Genomic DNA, 20,253 nt, shown 5'->3' on the forward strand with positions numbered 1-20,253 from the left:
TGCTGAGACCCTGAGGAACATGCACACTGGACTGACCTGCTCTGGCAACCTGATTTCCACTGTACGTAATAGTATTTGGTTATGGTATATTATTTATATACATCAAAAGCACAATGCACCCCCCAGAGACAAGCATGTATTGAGTGTGATATTTTGCATAGGTCAAGTGAAATCATCTTTACATACTAGAAAACTGTAGGAGCGGCAACTTGTTTTGAAATTGAATTTTTAATATCCGATAATAAAGTTTATCTGTTTCCTTTATTATTCTCTCTTCCCAGCTCCATCCATCACCATTCTCTGTTCCTGCAGGTCCTGCTTGCTAATCAATGCTCATATTTTTTTACACAATTACAAATAAAGCCAATGTATTGTTTGACATGAAGTTGTGCTTCATTCTGAGTCAATAATAAATTCATTCTGCCTTCAACTGCATAGCTGCCCCCCAGTAAGATGAACCAAGCAAAGTTGACATACTCAACATACAGCTGTGCTCTTAAGTTTACATGAAGAATTTGTGAAATATTGGTAATGACAGGTTTAAATGATTATTAGTAATTAATCATATAATTTTCTCATTGTAGACGAGCAGACAGGGAGCCAGATGAGAAAAGCAGAATATGCAGCTGCCATTTTCCACATGGAAAAGAGAAAGGGCCAAGTGTATGGACAAAAGAGAAAGGGAGCTTAGCTGTTTTCAAACTGGTTCATGTATCACTTAGTTTACTGAACCGTGATGAATGAAAGAAATTAGTGAGGTAGTGGTTTACTGAAGTTACAAAGACATTAATATATGAGTAACAGGTCAGTGTAAACACAAGCTTCTGTCAATTATGGATCATTCAAACTATATAAAAATATGTAATAAAGTTCTAAAACAAGTATTCGGTATATTCCTTGCTCGCTTTTGGAGAAGGTTGTTTTTAAGTTTACTCAAATCTATCGTTTCAACTGTTTCACTTTATAAAAAGGAACAGTATTATTGAGTTTCTTATTCTGTCAGTAAATTATCCAAATGAAATGTTTTTCATTATTTTAGTCAACCCTAAACAAATTGATTGTACCTTTTAATAATGACCTTACAAAGTTAAATTAACTTCAGAAAATCAAATCTGTTCTGAGAAAAAACTAATAAATGTTTAAAGATAGGAACTTGCCATCCCACTGAAAATCAGTCCGTAGAGATTTAAAGGCGTAGTTGTAGTTCAGTCCAACGTTTCATTTGGATTCATTTGACAACAGTCAACTATTTTCATAAAGAATATATATATTTTTCAAAGTCAACTTTATTGTCAATCTTACTCAGTTTGTGTTTATAGACAGAGATCAAAAAGACGTTTCCAACAATCCCAAATACGAAAAATTAAATTATACAATTTACAGATATGTATACAAATATATATATATATATATCCTATATACACCATCATGTATAATGATGGTGTATGATGTAGAAGGAAGTGTGGTAGATAACAAGTAAATATAGAGTTACATACAGATCCATGTTACAGCAAAAGATGGAATAACTAAGAAGCACGCAGTATAATAATAATGACATGCAACAATTAAATAACTGCTCAGCATCTCCACCACAATTCCAATCTGCTGTGTCCTGTTTTCCTCACCTCTGCATAACACCCCATCACACATACCAAACACAACGCAGAGTCCGAGGGTGTTAAGAGTATATTTATTTAAATGTCCTCCTCTCTACTGGCCAACACAGGGAGCATATGCTGGGTGTAGAAGTTCTCCAGGAGGAGGAGATGTCCATGCCATGCAGGGTCTTTGGGGATGGGGATGATGATCGCCTCCTTCGTGGTCCACACAACAAAGTAGCAGAGACTCCGGTCTGTGATGTGCAGCTGCCCTTGGACCTGGTGCCAGTATGGGTGATTCTCCTTGAGAATATATGACCCACCCTCCTCACGGAGACAGAAGGATGGTAACTGGACTGCCTCCGCGATGGTCATGTTCCTCTGGCTGTGTGGACACTTCACCTCCAGCAGGGCAGATGGTTGCACAAGTCCATTGGGTGATGCTCCCAAAACACCCGACTCACTCACAAAGAGACCAGACTCGAACACTGTCATCCGATAGGCCTGCACAAAAGCCTTCACCCCTTTGGCCTCGTTTACAACCCCCCAGTTGACAGCCATGACTCTGTCCAAGTTGTACCCCCCAAGCACCCTCTTCATGAGGGATGCGCATGGAGTGGAAGAAAGTCCCGACCGCAGCACAGCACCAAAATTGCTGGCTGTCAACCTGCCCTGCCTGTGTAACTGCAACTGAGGATTTGTCCGCTGTCCTACGGTGGCTGTCTGGATGGCAGCTTGCTGGTCTCTGCTCAGTCGCATTGAGGCAAGAATTGTCTCAAGCCCCCGACCCCCATGCCCCTTCAGCAGCTCCGGCACGGTGACAATGGCCTGATGTTGAGGCCGCGGCTCTGGCTCAGGTGAAGCCATGCCATGCCACACTGTGCGCCCCTCAGTGCAGACCTGAACCAGTCTACATCCTCAGTGGCGATGTCTCTGGCCAGTGGGTTGTATGTCTCCTCTCGCTGTTGGTAAAGTTGAGACACCGGCTGGATTACTTTTGAAGTGCCAGGCTTCCTCCACTGGCACTCAACATCTGTGGAGCTGATTTGCCACATGGCACATATTGCCAATGCTGCAGCGTGGCTGCATTTGTACATCCCCCGTGCACAATCACAGACAGCGCTCTGCATCGCGCCTTCGTCTCCCATGCAGATATGTAAAAATAAAGTAAGTACCATTTGTTAGCATGCTATAATAGATTGAATGAGCAATAATACAAGGATGGTCCGGATCTGGGGGTGGGAGGGTTTATTTTTCCATAGTTTTGTCCTCTTGTCTGATTGTTGTTATTGTTTGTTTTTTTGTATTTTTTGTAATTTGTGTTGTATTGGTTGTGATTGTACATTGTATTTTTCTAAATGTGTATGAATAAAAAATTGTAAAACATTTGATCAACAAATCCTTGAATCGACACACAGCAAATAAACTCAAATGACACAACGAGATGTAAAAGGAGATCACACATACAGTATAGTCGATATAAAACTGGCGACTTCAATCTGAAGAGCAACTAAAACAAAACACGGGAGTGTATCTTGTTCTTATGAACACTAATGTTATCCACAGCATACACAGAGACCACGAAGTTCTTAAGGATTTCTCCTTAAGACTAGTTGCTAAAACAAAACACGTTAGTGTACCTTGTTAGCTAATGTTAGCTAGCTGACATTAACGTTACACATTGCACTCATATTACTCACCGACATCTTGTAAAGCCGATCCCGCTGCTCTTACACAACCGACTAATTCCCCTTTAGTGTATGTACAGCTCTCAACATGCCCAGACTTGTAGTGATTTTCACCTCGTTTTATACTTTTCGCCTCATTCTGAAGGAAACAGGTGAAATTTGCTAACGTGACGGCCATCTTTGTGATGTTGACGCGTATTGTGCGAGACCAGAGACCTGTAGTTCACTGAGCGGTTTCACACACAAAAATGTGTAACTTCACAGTTTTACGACACATTTTTATTTTTTTGACTTGCAAAATGTTCTTTTAAATTGACAAACATCATATGTGTCATTCGTGGCACAATTCAAACGGGATCAAAAGATAACTTTTCTCTCTCCATTGACTTCAATGTATAATTTTCCGCTTCCGGGATCCCATGGAGGCTCCTGGAAGGGGAGGGACTTCGCCTCTCTATTGGAACGAGAAGGGTCTAGCTGCGGCCGCGGCCAGTACACTGCGGTACACGATGGTACACGACACGCCCACCTGACACGACACTACAGTGGCTGAGAAGGGTCTAGCTGCGGCCGCGGACAGTGGAGGTTGAACCAAGCCCCCAGGAGTGCGCCGGAGTCTTGTGGCCAAACGGCGGTACTACACTTCCTTTGTGGTCTCTAACTCGTTGGATAATTTTTTTTAAACTAAATAAACTACCCAGTATGAACGTTCCCGGGTAGCAGTTCTCTTCCCTCCCTTCAATCTAACCCTTCCCTTCCCCCCATCCTAACCCTAACCACTCCCTACCTTTTTACCTAATCCTAATCTTCCTTCCTCCCTACCTTTTTACCTAATCTTAATCTTCCTTCCTCCCTCCTAAACCTAAACCCCAAAACCTCTCCTACTGTAAGAAATTAAAATCAATGTTTATGCTACATGGGCTGTATGATGTAAATCTCGTCAATTCGCTTTTAACGGTGGTGCCTCTCAGCCACCATAGTGTCTTGTCAGGTGGGCGTGTCGTGTACCATCGTGTACCGCCGTGTACTGGCCGCGGCCGCAGCTATACCATAAGAGCCGCGTTCACACTGCGGTACTTTTCCCACAAAGGTTCATGCGAACTTAGTTCATGATCGTGTTCACACCAAAAAGAGCCGGTACTAAAAGTAGTTCATGCGAACCTTTTACCCCCTCGAAAGTCCCTGCTAGAGAGCAGGGACTTTCGAGGGGCTCTTTTTTGAGAAAAGAGCTATATTCCTGATTGGCTGGGCGAATTGCAAACCACGCCCCGTAAAACTCCCAAAAGGTTTTGTGAAGCCGCCATTTTATTATCCTCGCATTAGCATTATTAGCATTAGCCCAGCGCAGAAACGCAGAGAGACTAACTTATGGCAACACAAAATAAAACATGGGAGCGGTGGAGATGCGGAGGTGTCGGCGTTCTGGCGATTTACTCGGAAGGCTTCAGTAGAACTCCCAGCAGCTTCTACTGAAGCCAATCCCCAACTCCGGGGACTTCCGGCCGGGGACTTTGGGCGGCCGGGGACTTTGGGCGGCAGTATACGCCGTGAAGTGGTTTGCGGTCTGCCAGTAAACCCAAAGCAGAAGAAGAAGAAGTGACGTCAGCGGCTTCATTTGCCTAATCCACCCCTAGGGACTTTCTCCGGTGTGAACGCGATCTGTACTTTGTTCATGCGAACTAAAGAGTTCGCATGAACTAAATTCGCATGAACCTTTGTGGGAAAAGTACCGCAGTGTGAACGCGGCTATTGATTGGAACGGCACTTATCATGGCTGCCACTGACGTACTTCCGAGTTATTTCACTTGGTTAGGAAGGTTCCTAAGCTAAATGGACTATTGGAACGCAACCCGGCACTTATCATGGCTGCCTGCCACTGACGTATACACTTCCAGGTCATTTCACTTGGTTAAGAAGGTTCCTAAGCTAAATAGATTATTGGAACGCAACCGGATTCTCTAAAGTACAGCAGTCTCTTCTCCTAAATCCTTTTTAATTCTCCTATCCACTATCCCTTAACCCCGTGACGTTTCACTCAGAGTTCAAGGAATAGACGATAGGGTTAGACGTTAGGAGCTGATTTTTGGATTATTCCACTGCAGCCCCGACCACAACCTGCTGTAGAACGGATGTGACGTCACGACGTGTTGACGAAGCTTTAGCTGTGGAGGCGATTGTGCTTCCCTGACAGTAAGCTAATATTCTTGTAATTATGTTTTCGTATCGCGAATGACAGTCAGCAAGGGACAGAGACACCTTTCATGTAGTGTAAACCACCGAGAAGCCATTCCATGGAGGTCGAGGACAGCCCGCTCAACCTGGTGAGTGTCGGTGTGGATGTTGCAATAACGGGCTAACGTTACTGTAGACTGCAGCTACAACAGCTAGCTGCTAAAGCTAGCGGCTAACCGCTCTGTTTGCCTTGTACCTGGAGAGACATGTGGCATTTTAGTTCTCCAAACAACACCTGACACTGTCCGAGTTTAATGTGCTGTTGTGACTAATGTCATGTGTATAGACTAATGTTAGCGTGTTATTCATAACGTTACGTGTTATGGTTACACCGTCGCAAAACTTAATCACATTAGCAATTAAATACAATTCCACCTCAGTATTATTACATTTCTATAACGGGACGTCTCGATGTTGTCAATAAAGCACAATTCTTAAATAAGGCCTCACATCCAAATACCTTAGAGAATGTGTGCTTTCCATCTTCTACATTACACCCTTAAAACACTGTTATTACACTCATAGTAGAAATTAATACACAACTATTACAATATTATTAGATCCATGTTACACATTTGTACACCTGTATTACAACCTCATTGTACCATGTTACACTATTAGAACTCCTATATTTCACTGATACTTGACACATATTACACCCATGTAACACCAATATTACAGCGTAGTTACAATGTTATTACACACATAATTCACCTATATTTAACTGTTAATACAAGCACATTACACATTAAAACATACACCTATAATTATTAACACACCTAACACCCCTAATGCACACATGTTACACCATTATTATACCCGTATCACACCAATATTATACCCATGTTACACTGTTATTTCACATAGACACTACAGTGTGAGAAAACGTTTTAACGATTCCGGTTCTGCTTTTCGATTCCGGTTATTTTTGGTTCTCGATTCCGGTTCTTTGAGAGGGTAAAAATAAGTCCCATGACAAACTGGGAGAAAAATATATTTATGAAAACATTAAGTCAAATCTGTATTCCTATTTACAAATCACTTCATACTGTTGAATTTCTTACGGTTATTGAATACAATTATATAAAAATAATCTCTGCATTGCACAGACAGGGAGGCTGCTTTACTTCATAAAGGAAATGGCGGTCAATATTAACAACATAGGAGTTAAAACGCTTAATAACCTTCATTATGTGTTGGAGAAAGAACATAAGAAAGTTTGACAAAGATGAGGCTAATAAACGGGCAGCGGATCTGCTGTGTGTAGAAAGAGAGAGAGAGAGAGAGACGCTGAGCTGCACCTTGCAGCGGTCAGCTGATACGGAGCATAAAGAGAGCTGCAGTCCGCGGAGCTCGGGGGCTCGGCCTCGCCTCCTGTCCTCACAACTCTTATTAATCCCGGTACCGGACAATTGTTATTTGTTCCTACTCGGAACAGAGTTTTGCTTCCCAACCCGGCCACTGTGCTACACTTCCCACCCCGCTCCGCCCCGCCCCCGTCTAACTGTACAGAAAGCGGCGAGATGCATTTCCTTAGGAATCGACAAGCAGAACCGAAACTAACACTTCTAAACGAACAATGGCGGACACGTACAATTTGCGAATGAGTTCTGCCTTTTGTAAACTGAATGTATCAATAATTTGTCAATAAATCAGGCCGAAAAACGTCACTTGTCTGCCGGACAAGTCAATTGAAAGATCTACTTGTCCGATATTGTAAATAACACGTCCCGGACGGTGGGATGTGTACTTTTTCGCACACTGCACTACCTGTCAAATTAGTGTATCACCCAGGATACAGAAACCATTTAAGGGTTAAAGTTGGATAGATACTAGATAGATAGATAAGTACTTTCTTGATCCCAATTTGGGACATTTTGTAAGTCATGTCCATGCCCTGATCAGATTTAGCATACAGTACTGTGATCATCAGCATTAGGATAAGGACAGTTTAAAAGTGAAAATGTATACAGAGATGGAGGAAGAAAACTATATAAAGTATGTCAGGAAGGTGTTAATTGATCATGATCCTCCAGGTCATCGTCAGTGCTCATTGTAATAGATTTTATAAGGCTTGGACACATTATATGAACATATTGACAAGAATGGAGAATAGCCCCACTTTCTGTCTCATGTTTTGTCGTAAAACTCAAATCCCAGAACTGAGCATCCCTTTTTTCTATTTTGTTTTTCAGAAAAACATATCCCAGCCAATCACACTTCAGGTAGGCTTTTTCCATAATCCTTAAACACTTAACCATCTGGATATCAATTATTATTTCTCTGAATGATAAAAAAAAGATTAAAACGTCCAAGCGACCCCTGTCCCCCAATCCAAATGATAGCCCTAGCAGGACATGTGTTTTAAAACAAGTCCCAACCTGGAAAACCTGTTTTTAAATGGCTTAAAGATACCCCCAAACATATTTATTTAATCCAGATTGTTAGCAGCCTTTGAGGAAATATCTCTTAAACAGTGTCATAGGCTCCATGCAGCCCTCCTGAAGGATGAGCAGGAAGGTTTCTCAATTCACTAATTTCCCCTCCTCGACTCCTATCCTTGACTCTGTAGGAGTCGGGAGGAGCTGATCATTTTTCCGGCACATTACTCAGACCTACTAATTGACCTGACAGAAGTTATTGAGTCTATGCAAGTTTACTGCTTGGCTCAGATCCACCAACGTCAGCAAGATCTCACCTCTATTAACTCCTGAAGAGCCAGGTTCAATGAACTGCTGTTTCAATTCAGACGACCCGCTAAGTCTGTTTAAGCGATCCCGATGGATTTTGATATCAGTAATGAGGTGTGGCCCTACCTAAGTGTGAGTGTGGCAGGGTGCAATCTTACCTTTGAAGCAGGAGAGGAGAGCGCAGATGTCTTTTAAGTTGTCCCAGTCCAAAAGGTGGGATCAGTTTATTTGAAGAAAAATAGGTCCACACTTATACAGGGTTTTTACTAGGGATGCACGATATTGGGTTTGAAACCGATACCGATAACTTCCTGCTTCTCAAGACCAATACCGATAACCGATAATAATATAATATATATTAAATGTACCTGTAGTTTTTGCACACCTGGTGGTAAAAAAGACTAGTAGTGAGCAAATGACATGAGCATTACTACTATGAACAAAATAAAGCCAAGAACAGTTTTTCTCTTCAAAGTGACCATATTTATTTTCCCAAATAAAGTTCTTGCCTTTTTCAAAATCCTCGTCGATAGGTAAAAGCCCCGGTGCCTTTGCAGCTGGCTTTGGATTCGCCGCTAGTTTAGCAGCGCAGGCGTCTTCGTACGCTTTTAACACACCATCGTAGCCATGGCGATGTTTCAGGTGACTAATCAGGTTGGAAGTATTATAGCTCGTTGCCTTTTTCCCTCCTCGTGGAACTTCTGCTTTTGTTAATACAAATAGCAAGCGAACTATCTAACTCTGAAACTTTGAAATAGTCCCATACCACCGACGACATGTTTGTTTACTGTCCTGGCTTCACGGCCGCACGCCATTTACGTCACAGCCAGGCACGAGTTAGGGAGCGCTGGATTTGTGAAAAACTCCCCTCTTCCTAAACCACTAATACCACAGTACTGGCAAAACGGGAGGAGCCGAGGGAAAAACAAGCGCCCCTCATCCCAATCCACCCACACCGCAGTATCTTTTTCTTTTTTTTGTACCCAAAAAAGATATTGTATATTATCGGGGCTTTTATCCGGTTTATCGGGATGACGTCATAATTCCTAATATCGGACCGACAATTATTGGCCGTTTTTACCTTCTCTCGTTACATCATGCTGTTCTAATATGCAACTCTAATTCACAGTTTTACATTTATTACATTAAATTATAACTTCAACTGCCCAATTCAGTTGTGATTTTTAAATCTCCCGATAGAATTGAGAGATCTCACCTCATAAAAGACCGGTGTTAATAAAAAGAACATTCAAACTTTCATTCACCAAATCAATTCACAGAGAACCACTACAAGTCAGGACACGTACAACAGTGCAGCCTAGATGAAGGTGTGCTTACCGGTGTTGTCAGGGCTAGCATGAGGGAGAAGGTGTATAGTGTCGGTGAGTAGTGATAGCAAGAGTACCGTTAACCTAGAGTTAATTTATTCACATTAGTGTCATTAATTCCCATCAACAAATCCATTTTATGTGTCACTTGAAATCTTTATTACAAATATTACACACCAGAAAACACAGAAATATCCATGAAATAAACATACAGTAGGCTATAAACAATTAAAGGGATACTTGGGAAGGCATTACAAATGTAAATATATTTTAAATAATAAAACAATCCCACCACCACAGGTATCTACAGGAGAAGAGGGAATTCTCTCCACAGAATGTGAATGCCCACGTGGAGAATGGAAATGCAGTCATGCGGCTGCATTAGCCATCTTTGCCATCCACACTTTCAGCTGCACTGACACCCCCTGTCAGTGGAAGAAGCCAACGGCAGCTACACGTACGCATTCAGTGTAGGAGCTATTTCCTCCAACCAATAACTCATTCAACCCGCTGACAAGAGAGCCCGCCTCCGAAGATCGTGACTGGCTGAGGGACAGACTCGGGGGCAGGTTCTCAGGAATGTCTTGGCTTCTCTCCCCCATGGGGGGGGGGTTGGTTATCTGCTGGAGAGATATACAGCAGGAGAACACGCCGTCCACCGCAGAGAATAAACAGAGGGGCAACCATGACTACCATGCTCCGGGGTCTTCTTCGCTGCTTTTGGTGTATTTTGTGGCGGCAGCAGCGCCACTTACAGGCCTGGCATATGTACTACAGCATTTCCAGCGGTCTAGTGTGAACGGACACGTTAATGAATCAAATGCGTGTGAACAGAAGACTTTGCGTTTGCGTTTTCCTGTATGCGTCCTCGTGGGGCCGGGGTCTAAGCCAAACTATATCCGGTCACAGAGATCTGCTATTTTAAAGTAAGGTCAACACATATCGACCCTAAATATAGTCTATATTAAGAACGAGAAAAGTCTTAACATATATATCGTTTTTTGTAAACATATGACAAATGTGTGAGGGTGATGACGTCAGAGCATCGTCCTCTGTGCCGGGCTTAGCCCCGGACAGCCCCAGCCCAATTTAACCCCTGGGTATTTGTGAGGGAGCTCCTATATGGCATTACCCCGCTGAAGCTCACCAAAGTTTAATATATCTCATAGTTCAAAGTTTTGTCAATTGTTTTGTTTATTGGTCAAATACTGGTTTCTACTGGTTTCTGATGGTTCTACTGGAATGAAAGAGCACAGAGTACAGAAGCAACAAAGCAGCATGCTGCATTAAACCTGACCTTCACAGAGAGGTTGAAGTTCATGTGGAGCGGAGGCTTCAGTAGTCTGTCTGCACTCTGTTTAGTTGTGCTATCTTACAATCAATATAGTAAATGTGAGGTCAAGTGTGTCGCCAATGTAACCGGTTAGAACTCGAAGTTGTGATGAGGTCTTAAAATGTATGGACAGGGTCTTAAAAAAGGTCTTAAAAGGTATTAAATTTGACTTCAGGATTCCTGCATATACCCCGCTTTAGTTTGACCATCTCTGTTACTAAGTTATGGAATACTAAATAAATAAGTAATTAGATACCTTACCGTTACTGCGCTCCTAAAGAATGATAAGAATAATGCGTCTTGAACTGGTTTATTATTAATTAATTAGTGTCTTGACGTTTCACAGACTGTTAGCTTGTTAGCCTTGTTAGCCTATTTTAGAGCATATAAAAAGAAAGAATAGTAATTGGGGGTGCAAGTGGAGTCTCGCAGAGGAAAAACTGTGGCGCGCTTACTCTGTAGGTGCGCCGCAGTCTGCGTGATCTGCCTGTGGGGAGGGGCGGGCCGGCCCTGCGAGTAAAGTAACGAGTTATTTTATGTAGAGAGTAACGAAGTAGTGTAATATATTTTTTTTTTTTTTTTTAAAGTCATATGTAATATATTACTTTTTTTTAGTAACGACCCCATCTCTGCTAGTAGCGCTAGCTTTAGCTAACGTTAGCCAACTAAACTAACTGCCGAGTAAAATTGGAAAACACTGGTAATTAATTATTCTATAATTTGTAAAACTACGGTGTTAAAAACGACAATTTCAAAAATACAGATTATAATGGTCAGATATAGATATACAGATACTAAAGACAGGCAGGTACTTGCTTTCAAGCAGAACACGGAGGAAAACAAACTTAGCGGGAGTGTTTACGTGTTCGGCGTAATGACGTACAACGGCCTCTACAATTTCTGTAGTCCTATTCAGCCACTCGGTAACAACCATCGTTTTTCAGACAACTCTTCAAAAATCAGCAGTGGGGTCACTGCTGATGTATTTAATGTCGTAAAACAAAACGTGATTTATCTCTTAAATTTGTGTCAACCACAGACCTTATTTCGAGCTATTTTCCAAAACCCTATGGAGAAAATGCATTGCTTTTTGACGAAGGAACCGGAAGTGCTAAAAATGCTAACTTACTTCCGGGTTTTTTCTATTGAGGGCTTTGTTTCTCTATTCATTGAAACATCATTGCTGTCCTAGATCACAGTCAAACCGCTTGTCTTGTCTCAAAAGAAGTTAACATATATTCATTTTATCGTCTAATATGAAAAAGAAAGCAGCAAATCTTCACACTCCAGACGCTAGTGCTAATTATTGCCGGAATAATGACTAAATAAATAATAATAAAAGAGGTTATATTCATATCGTTTCAGCTTCTGTTGTATCCGTCTAAAACTTGAATTGGGTTATTTGTAATAAGAACATCTCCCTCCTTCGACCCCATCTCATTGTCTCACCTCTTCCTCCTTATTTTCATCTTTTTAAACTCTGTACACTTTATCCCTTTTTAGACTGCTGCTCACTGACCGCGCCTTGTCTCTGTGCCCCCCCCCCCCCGTTCTCATGTGTTTCTCCTCAGGCTCATCAGCAGTGCAGGAAGGCAGACCGTCTGCTGGTGGCTGGGAAGTATGAAGAGGCCATCACCTGCCATGAGAAAGCAGCAGGTAACACTAACACCACACTGACCCTTAAGTAAAAGTACAAAATTATTGGCATCAAAATATACTTAAAGTACCAAAAGTAAAAGTACTCCATATGACCCTTATCAGAACAGAATTTTATATTTACTGGGTTACGATTGGGATTATTGATGTGTTTTCATCACAACTGGTAAATGAAGAGCATATTTGAATAACTTAAAGGGGACCTATCATGCAAAATGCACTGTTGAACGTCTTTTATACATGAATATGTGTCCCCGGTAGTGTTGTCACGATACCAACATTTTGGTTTCGATACCGATACCAAGTCAAGAATTGCGATTCCGATTCTTTTTCGATACTTTTCTTAAAAAAAGGGAAACACGGAATATCGTCTTTAAAATTAGGAATAACAGATGATGTTAGCAGTCAGAACAACTGAAGCAGCAGTGTTAATAAGAACAGAAACGCCAAAGAGTCACATCTAATATAAATATATATAAAAGCATTTATTTTAATTGTGTAGCAGTGAGTTTAACATTTCGGCAGCACTGTTGAGCATTTTGAAAATGTATTTTCATGCCTCTGTGCAAGGCTTAGTCTTTCTATCTTTATAGCCACTGGTGTAAAGTAACTAAGTTCATAAACTCAAGTACTACTTGGGTACAATTTTGAGATACTTGTACTTTATTTAAGTATTTCAATGTTTCTTTTGCTACTTTGTTCTTCTAATCCACTACAGTTCAGAGGTACATGGTGTACTTTTACTCCTCTACAGTTCAGAGGTACATGGTGTACTTTTACTCCACTACATGTATTAATCCCTTTAGTTACTTCACAGATGTGGATGAATGATGTGAAATATAATCAAGTGTTAAATCAGACTTTAATTCCACCTGGAGTAAATCCACAAGATTCAAACTAGCTGCACCTTCACCAGCTTTGAGAACACTTTCATGATCAATCATTATAAAACACATCATATATATTATTCTGAAATGGACCAATCTGCACAATGACTACTTTTACTTGAGGAATATTTTGAATGCAGTACTTTTACTGTAACAGAGTATTCTACACTCTGGTGCTTCTAGTACAAGACCTGAGTACTTCTACTTTTACTGTCGCTACTTTAACTATATTTTGATGATAATACTTTTGTACTTTTATTTGAGGAACATTTTGATTGCAGGATTGTTCCTACATTCTGGTACTTCTACTTTAACTCAAGTACAAGACCCGGGTACTTCTACTTTTACTCAAGTACAAGATATATACGTATACCACCTCCGGTTATAGCCTATGAAAAAAACTAATAGAAAACGAAGGCTAAAGCTAACGTTAGCAGATAGTGATGCTAGTTTGCTAGTTAAGTTTGCTCAACGATAATATTGCGACAGAAAAACTTTTCAGTGCACATCACGCTCTGCCGCTCCGACAGGAAGCTCTGCTCTGAACACCTGAACGGCCCGTTCACAGACTTCTGCCGTCTTTTTTGTCAACAAGCCGAGGCGCAGCGGCAGTTGCACTCCCACTTGCAGACATGCTTCTAGTTTTCTCACATGCTCTGGCAGCTAGCGCGTGGCCGCGTGCACGAGAGAGGGGAGGGACTTAGAACGTGCTTGAGAGGAGCGGGACTGCAGGCACGGCTGCAGTGCAGGGAGTGGAAGCAGAGCGCTGAACACACACGGCTCTTATTAAAACGGCGCTTTTTCACGGGAGTGCTTTTCCCCGTCATTCTTAAAGTACCGATACTAATGAAACGGAGGAATCGTACCGTTTTTAACGGCAGGGTATCGCGGTACCTTTCAAGTATCGGTACACCGTGCAACACTAGTCCCCGGTGTGTGAGGGAACTCACCAAGTGTCAGAAAATACAACCCTCTCTCTTTTCCTCCACACCCAAATCTCTAAAAACGGGGCTGCAATGGATCTGATACAGACTGATACAGATTTGAAAATAGTCTGACGTCAGTGACGAGCAGCTCCGCCTATATGGGCAACTCTCCACCTATCAGGGGAATGAGAGGTTGCAGTGGCATGGTAACAGCATGGTAACAGCATGGTAACAGCATGGTAACATGACCCTTGTAACTGCTCCCTCCTTTGCAGGGGGCGTGGTCAGCTGCAGCACATGCAAAAAATAGAGCGAAATGAGGCATGGCTAAAATGCATGATCTGTTTGGTATTTTGAAAAAGAAAATGTATAAATATACCTTGTATAGGTATAGCCCTACAATATATTATTCAAATATAGCATGATAGGTCCACTTTAATATTCTGCTGCTGGAAATCTCTTAACCCAGGGGTCTGCAACCAATCAATGCCTGACGTGTTTTATACGTAATATGGTCTTTGTTTACATTAGCAAGCATCGCTAACACTCAGAGCTAACCTGTACTGGAGAGAGCTAATCCTTGATGTGGTTTTGGCGTTTCATCCCCACAGCATTTATTTTAGAAAGTATCTGCTGGGTCCCTCATGAGCAGGCAGAAGCTCCGCTTATATACCCCGAATCAGCACTTTAGTAACAGGAAGTGAAATAGAGGGATATGATGTATGATATACAATGTGTGGTATTTTGAGCAAAACACTTCATAGACATGTTTTTTATACATTTTTATATATCTGAGACCTCTGCTATTCCCTACAAATTGCATGATGGTGACCTTTAATATATGTCAAAATGTATTTAATAATTGATTTTGTAGTAGCTAATAATCTAAAACGGATCAATCAGGGCTAGGATACCGTTGTAGCTGCTCCGTCAAAGTAACGTCATAACGTGACATAAATCAGGCTCAGAGGTAGAATGGCTGCGTTTTAGGCAGCTAAGAAATAGATTCACTTCACATGTCAAAAGTGCAAAAGTACTATCTGTCACTAACCACAAAGAACCTGAACAGCCCTAGAAAATTCTGGAAAGCCATAAAATCGATATCCGTAATGAGCTACCTCTGTGCCTTACCACAGCATCTGGCTCTATATCGGACAGGGCTACCATGTTAAATTGTTTTAATGAGCATTTTGTGTCCTGTGGTTCTCTGCTTGATTCTGTTTCTAATTCTGCTTCTGTGAACACTACAGTCGGTGACACAGAACAATGTGGTCTGGAAAACCCTTTCAGTTTTACTCCTTTTACTGGTGATGTTGTTCATGAAGCCTTATCTAAGCTAGATCCTAAAAAGCCGGCTGGTCCGGACAACGTAGAACCTTTCTTTTTAAAGATAGCTGCAGATTTTATTGCTCCACCTCTTACTTCTCTTTTTAACCTCTCTCTCAGCACAAACACAATTCCAAAAGTATGGAAGTCAGCGTATGTCCTGCCACTACTAAAAGGAGGGGAGGCCACCTTATTAAATAATTATAGACCAATCTCTAAATTGTCAGTTCTGGCTAAGGTTCTCGAACGCCTAGTGAGTGAACAGGTAAAGGAGTTTTTATCTATAAATGACATCCTGTCTAAACATCAGTCAGTCTTCAGAAAGCAACACAGCACCATCACTGCCACAATGAAAGTGGTGAATGATATTACTAGTATCTTAGATAATAAGCAGAGTTGTGCAGCTATATTTGTTGACCTATCCAAAGCGTTTGATATCGTCGATCATCGCATTTTGAAGCAGAGGCTAGCCAGTATTGGCATATCCAGCCATGCAGTGGGTGGTTTGTGAACTACCTCTCTGAAAGGTCCCAATGTGTTCACTTTGATGGGCTGTCTTCTGAGTGGTTAAACATCACTAATGGTGTACCACAAGGTTCAGTTTCAGGTCCGCTATTATTCTCTATCTATATTAATAGTTTAGGTGAAAATGTCGAAGGAGCAACCTTACATTTTTATGCGGACGATACCGTTATGTACTGTGCAGGTCCCTCCATTAACGAGGCTGTTGTTAAATTATTCAGGTCTGCCATCACCTACTGTACGGAGGCTCAGTCACTGATACTTTTTCATTTACAAAGCCATGTTGGATAAACTACCATCTTATATCTGCTCCCTGATCTCTCTGCGAATTGAAAGTACTTATTGCCTGAGGTCGCATGCTGTGGTTTTATTAAATGTGCCAAGTGCTAGGACTGTCTTAGGGAAGAAAGCTTTTAGATGTGCAGCTCCACTAACTTGGAACAGTCTGCAAAAAGAATGGGAAATTACCAAGCTGGTACCACTACATGTTTTTAAAGCTTGGTTGGATGCTACTCAATCAGATGCTGTTGGTACCTGTACATGTGGATAGATATGTAAATTGTAATCCCTGTACATTTTGCTGTATGATGTCCTGTTGTTGTTCTGTTGTTTATGTTTTTATGTCTTCTTGTGGAACCGACTGCTGCCGTCTTAGTGCTCCCTTGAAAAAGAGATCATTGATCTCAATGGGATTTTACCTGGATAAATAAAGGTTTTGAATTGAATTGAATTGAAATAAAGTAGTCTATGGTTTGTACACATACATTTAGAATATATGTTCATCCTGTCTCTGAACAAACATAAATGTGCTATAGAAATAAAATGGATTGGATTGGAAACATGACATTTCACGTGACCTTGTCCTGTGAATTTCTTACTCAAGTTTCAACTCTTGCAAAAATGAGACGTGAATTTCTCATCACTCTTGCTTCTCACTCTTACTTCAAATCAAAGAGCATTTCTGACTGTCGTTGTTTCACCTCATTGTCTCCTCTGTCTCTGTCTCTCCCAGAACTTTTGACAGAAGCCATGAAGACAACTGAGTGTAAGCAGGTGAGATATACAGTGGGTGGGATGGGGGGGGGGACAAGTAGGTGGTACGTTCTCCATCATTTCGGCATTCATCTCTTAAGTATTGGTTAACACAGCCTTTAGTCAGGTCTTCTGCCGACACATTGATACATCAGTAATGATACAAACTACTTTAACCATTTGTAATGCTGTCATTTACTCAGTGTCCCATCATTAAAAACAATACTTGAGTAAATGTACACAGTTACTGAAGGGGACAGCTGTAGTCTGCGCTGTGCTATTAGGATCATCGATATGGACTGAGGGAGGGGGCGTGGCTATGATCACATGATCAAAGCACTACTTAGAGTCTGGGAAAGAATAGAAGGTGCTTTCAATACAGTCCAGTTGTGCATGGCACAATGGACACAACTAGTCCAACAAGTCAAGTGTTGTTCAAAGTACCGATGTACACAGTATCTCACTTCCTGCCTCTGGTGAGTTATCCAACCTTCTTTTACAAGATTCATTCAAATGTTATTGTCATATGCACCGTAGCTACAGTGTCGTTATGGCAATGGAAATCTTAAGCCCCAGCATCCCACAACCTAACATATGTATACATAAATATATAAGACTTTAGAATAAAACAATAAAAAATAGTGCAAGATGAAACGGCATAAATATAATAGTGACTAATGTGCAGGTAATGCAGGAGCAGTAGACGTAAGTAAGATGAGCTAAAAGCAGAATGTAAAATGAAATAATGTACAGGAATGAAGTGCTGCTTATTGTAGTAGTAAATACTCATGTGGACTCCAAACAGACGGAGGCTTGTAACATGTGTTAAGAGCCAGTGGAAAGAAATGAGTTTTGATTTATGTCCCTTGTTTTATTTCTGAACCCGATTGAGCGCAGGACCCTTTTCCTGTTGGTACTGATGGGTTCTGATGTGATTGAATCCATTCTACTCATCTGAATAACTTTATTTATATAGCATCTGTCATGCAAGATGCAGCCAAGACAAGATAAGCAAAACAATAGCAAGGAGTTCAAATAAATAAAAAACAAAACGGAAAAGAGTTGGAACACAAAACAATAAAAGAATAAAACATGTCCCACTAAAATGACCGTGTGTGTGTGTGTGTGTGTGTGTGTGTGTGTGTGTGTGTGTGTGTGTGTGTGTGTGTGTGTGTGTGTGTGTGTGTGTGTGGTGTGTGTGTGTGTGTGTGTGTGTGTGTGTGTGTGTGTGTGTGTGTGTGTGTGTGTGTGTGTGTGTGTGTGTGTGTGTGTGTGTGTGTGTGTGTGTGTGTGTGTGTGTGTGTGTGTGTGTGTGTGTGTGTGTGTGTGTGTGTGTGTGTAGGCTCGTCTGTCCATGGAGCTGCAGAGGGACAGTCATATCAAACAGCAGCGATTCATCCAGGAGCGCTTGAAGAGAGAGACCCGTCGAGAGGCCACGAAGTCCCGCCTCGCTCAGGTGCAGCCCCCCCCCCAGCATCCCGGCCCTCCTCACCCAGACCCCGGGCCAGCTGCAGCCCAGCGGCCCCCCGGCTGCAGAGGGGGTCAGGGAGCGGGAGTACGACACCCTGCTCTACCAGCTCCAGACCCGGCAGACCGGGGGCTGCCAGCCTCTGACCACGCCGTGCCCCGGCACTAAGACCACCAAAGACGACAAGACCCGGCTGGAGGAGCAGCAGACCACCATCGAGGACCTGCGGCGTCTGGTGACCCGCCTGATGGACGACAACCAGCAGCTGCGCTCGGAGAACGCCCGGCTGCGCTCCGAGGCCACCGACGCAGACTTTGTGGAGTGCTCCGAGCTCTGGGGGAACTCACAGGCAGGGGGCGCTCTGGGGACAGGGGGGGAGCAGGTGAGGAGGAGCACGGGTGGGAAGGGGAAGGAGATCGCCATCCCCCAACTGCCCCCGCTGGAGATGCCCGCGCAGGAGGACCTGTGTTTGGACGACCTGCCCCCTCTGGAGCTGCCCGAGGACATCCAGAATGAACTGAAGGAGCTGCTGGACAGGGACAAGCTGTGAACACACACACAGTGTACACATACACACAGTGTACACATACACACAGTACACACACACACACACACACAGGCACCAGGGTTGAGTTTGGATGCCAAAATGTTTGTCATGTGACCCGGGGCTCAGAGCTATAATGAAACCCCCACACTGTGTGCAGTAATAATGATGATGCAGGGGGGGGACTTGTGCGAGGGATTTTTTTATTTCATAGTCTGGAATTAAATAACTGATTCCTTCAGTGCTTGGAATGCTAAATGATAGTGCTTTTTATCTATAAGATGATAATTAACATAATGTTTTGGGCTTTTTGCAAATGTTGGCACGGTGGAAAACATCCCTCTAACTTCCTGTTGGGGGGGTTTTGGCCAACACATGAATGCCAGCGGCTGTAGACAAATATCATTTTGTTGACATTAATTAAGTTAGTAAACATGAATTTACCAATAAGATAACGTTATTTTATTGTTGAATTTTATTTTTTTTAATTTGTGCTATCACAATATATTTTGTATTGCCCTTATTTCTTTGTTTTCTTGCACCAGAGCCTGAGATTCAGTTCCTTGTGTTTGCCTCTTTCAGAAAGAAAGAAGAAGATGAATGGGATGTTAAAACGCATCATTTCTTGAAACTTGATGAATAAAATCAACTGAGATTCTTTTGAAATGTTCACATTTGTTCAATCCGACATGAAGGTCTCTAGTTTTTAAATTCATGTTCTTCTAAGAATCCAGGAGACAATCATGGACTTTTGGCCCTGCAGGAAAACTCCCGGGCTGCAGTCGGATAGTCCAAAGATCAGCTCCTAAGTTCTAACCCTATCGTCTATTCCTTGACCTCTGAGTGAAACGTCACGGGGTTAAGGGATAGTGGATAGGAGAATTCAAAAGGACTTAGGAGAAGAGACTGCGGTACTTTAGAGAATCCGAATGCACTTTCACTATCCCACGTGTTTATGATGCGCCAGCAGACGTCCTGAATGTGCGTCTGCTGCTGTGGGGAAACCATGGAAACCACAGTTTT

At 42.2% G+C, this 20,253-nt stretch overlaps 1 protein-coding gene across 1 annotated transcript; it reads left to right on the forward strand.

The window, feature by feature from the left end:
- Positions 1-5,252: 5,252 nt before the first annotated feature.
- LOC117465101 (nuclear receptor-binding factor 2-like) lies at positions 5,253-19,896 on the forward strand. Its single transcript, XM_034107987.2, is given in 5 exon segments — positions 5,253-5,607; positions 12,441-12,525; positions 17,199-17,239; positions 18,561-18,682; positions 18,684-19,896. Coding segments are annotated over 5 exon segments (831 nt in total). The 5' UTR covers positions 5,253-5,577; the 3' UTR covers positions 19,237-19,896.
- Positions 19,897-20,253: the final 357 nt, after the last annotated feature.

Source organism: Pseudochaenichthys georgianus, chromosome 19 (genome assembly GCF_902827115.2).
Source record: "Pseudochaenichthys georgianus chromosome 19, fPseGeo1.2, whole genome shotgun sequence".
NCBI classification, from domain to species: Eukaryota; Metazoa; Chordata; class Actinopteri; order Perciformes; family Channichthyidae; genus Pseudochaenichthys; species Pseudochaenichthys georgianus.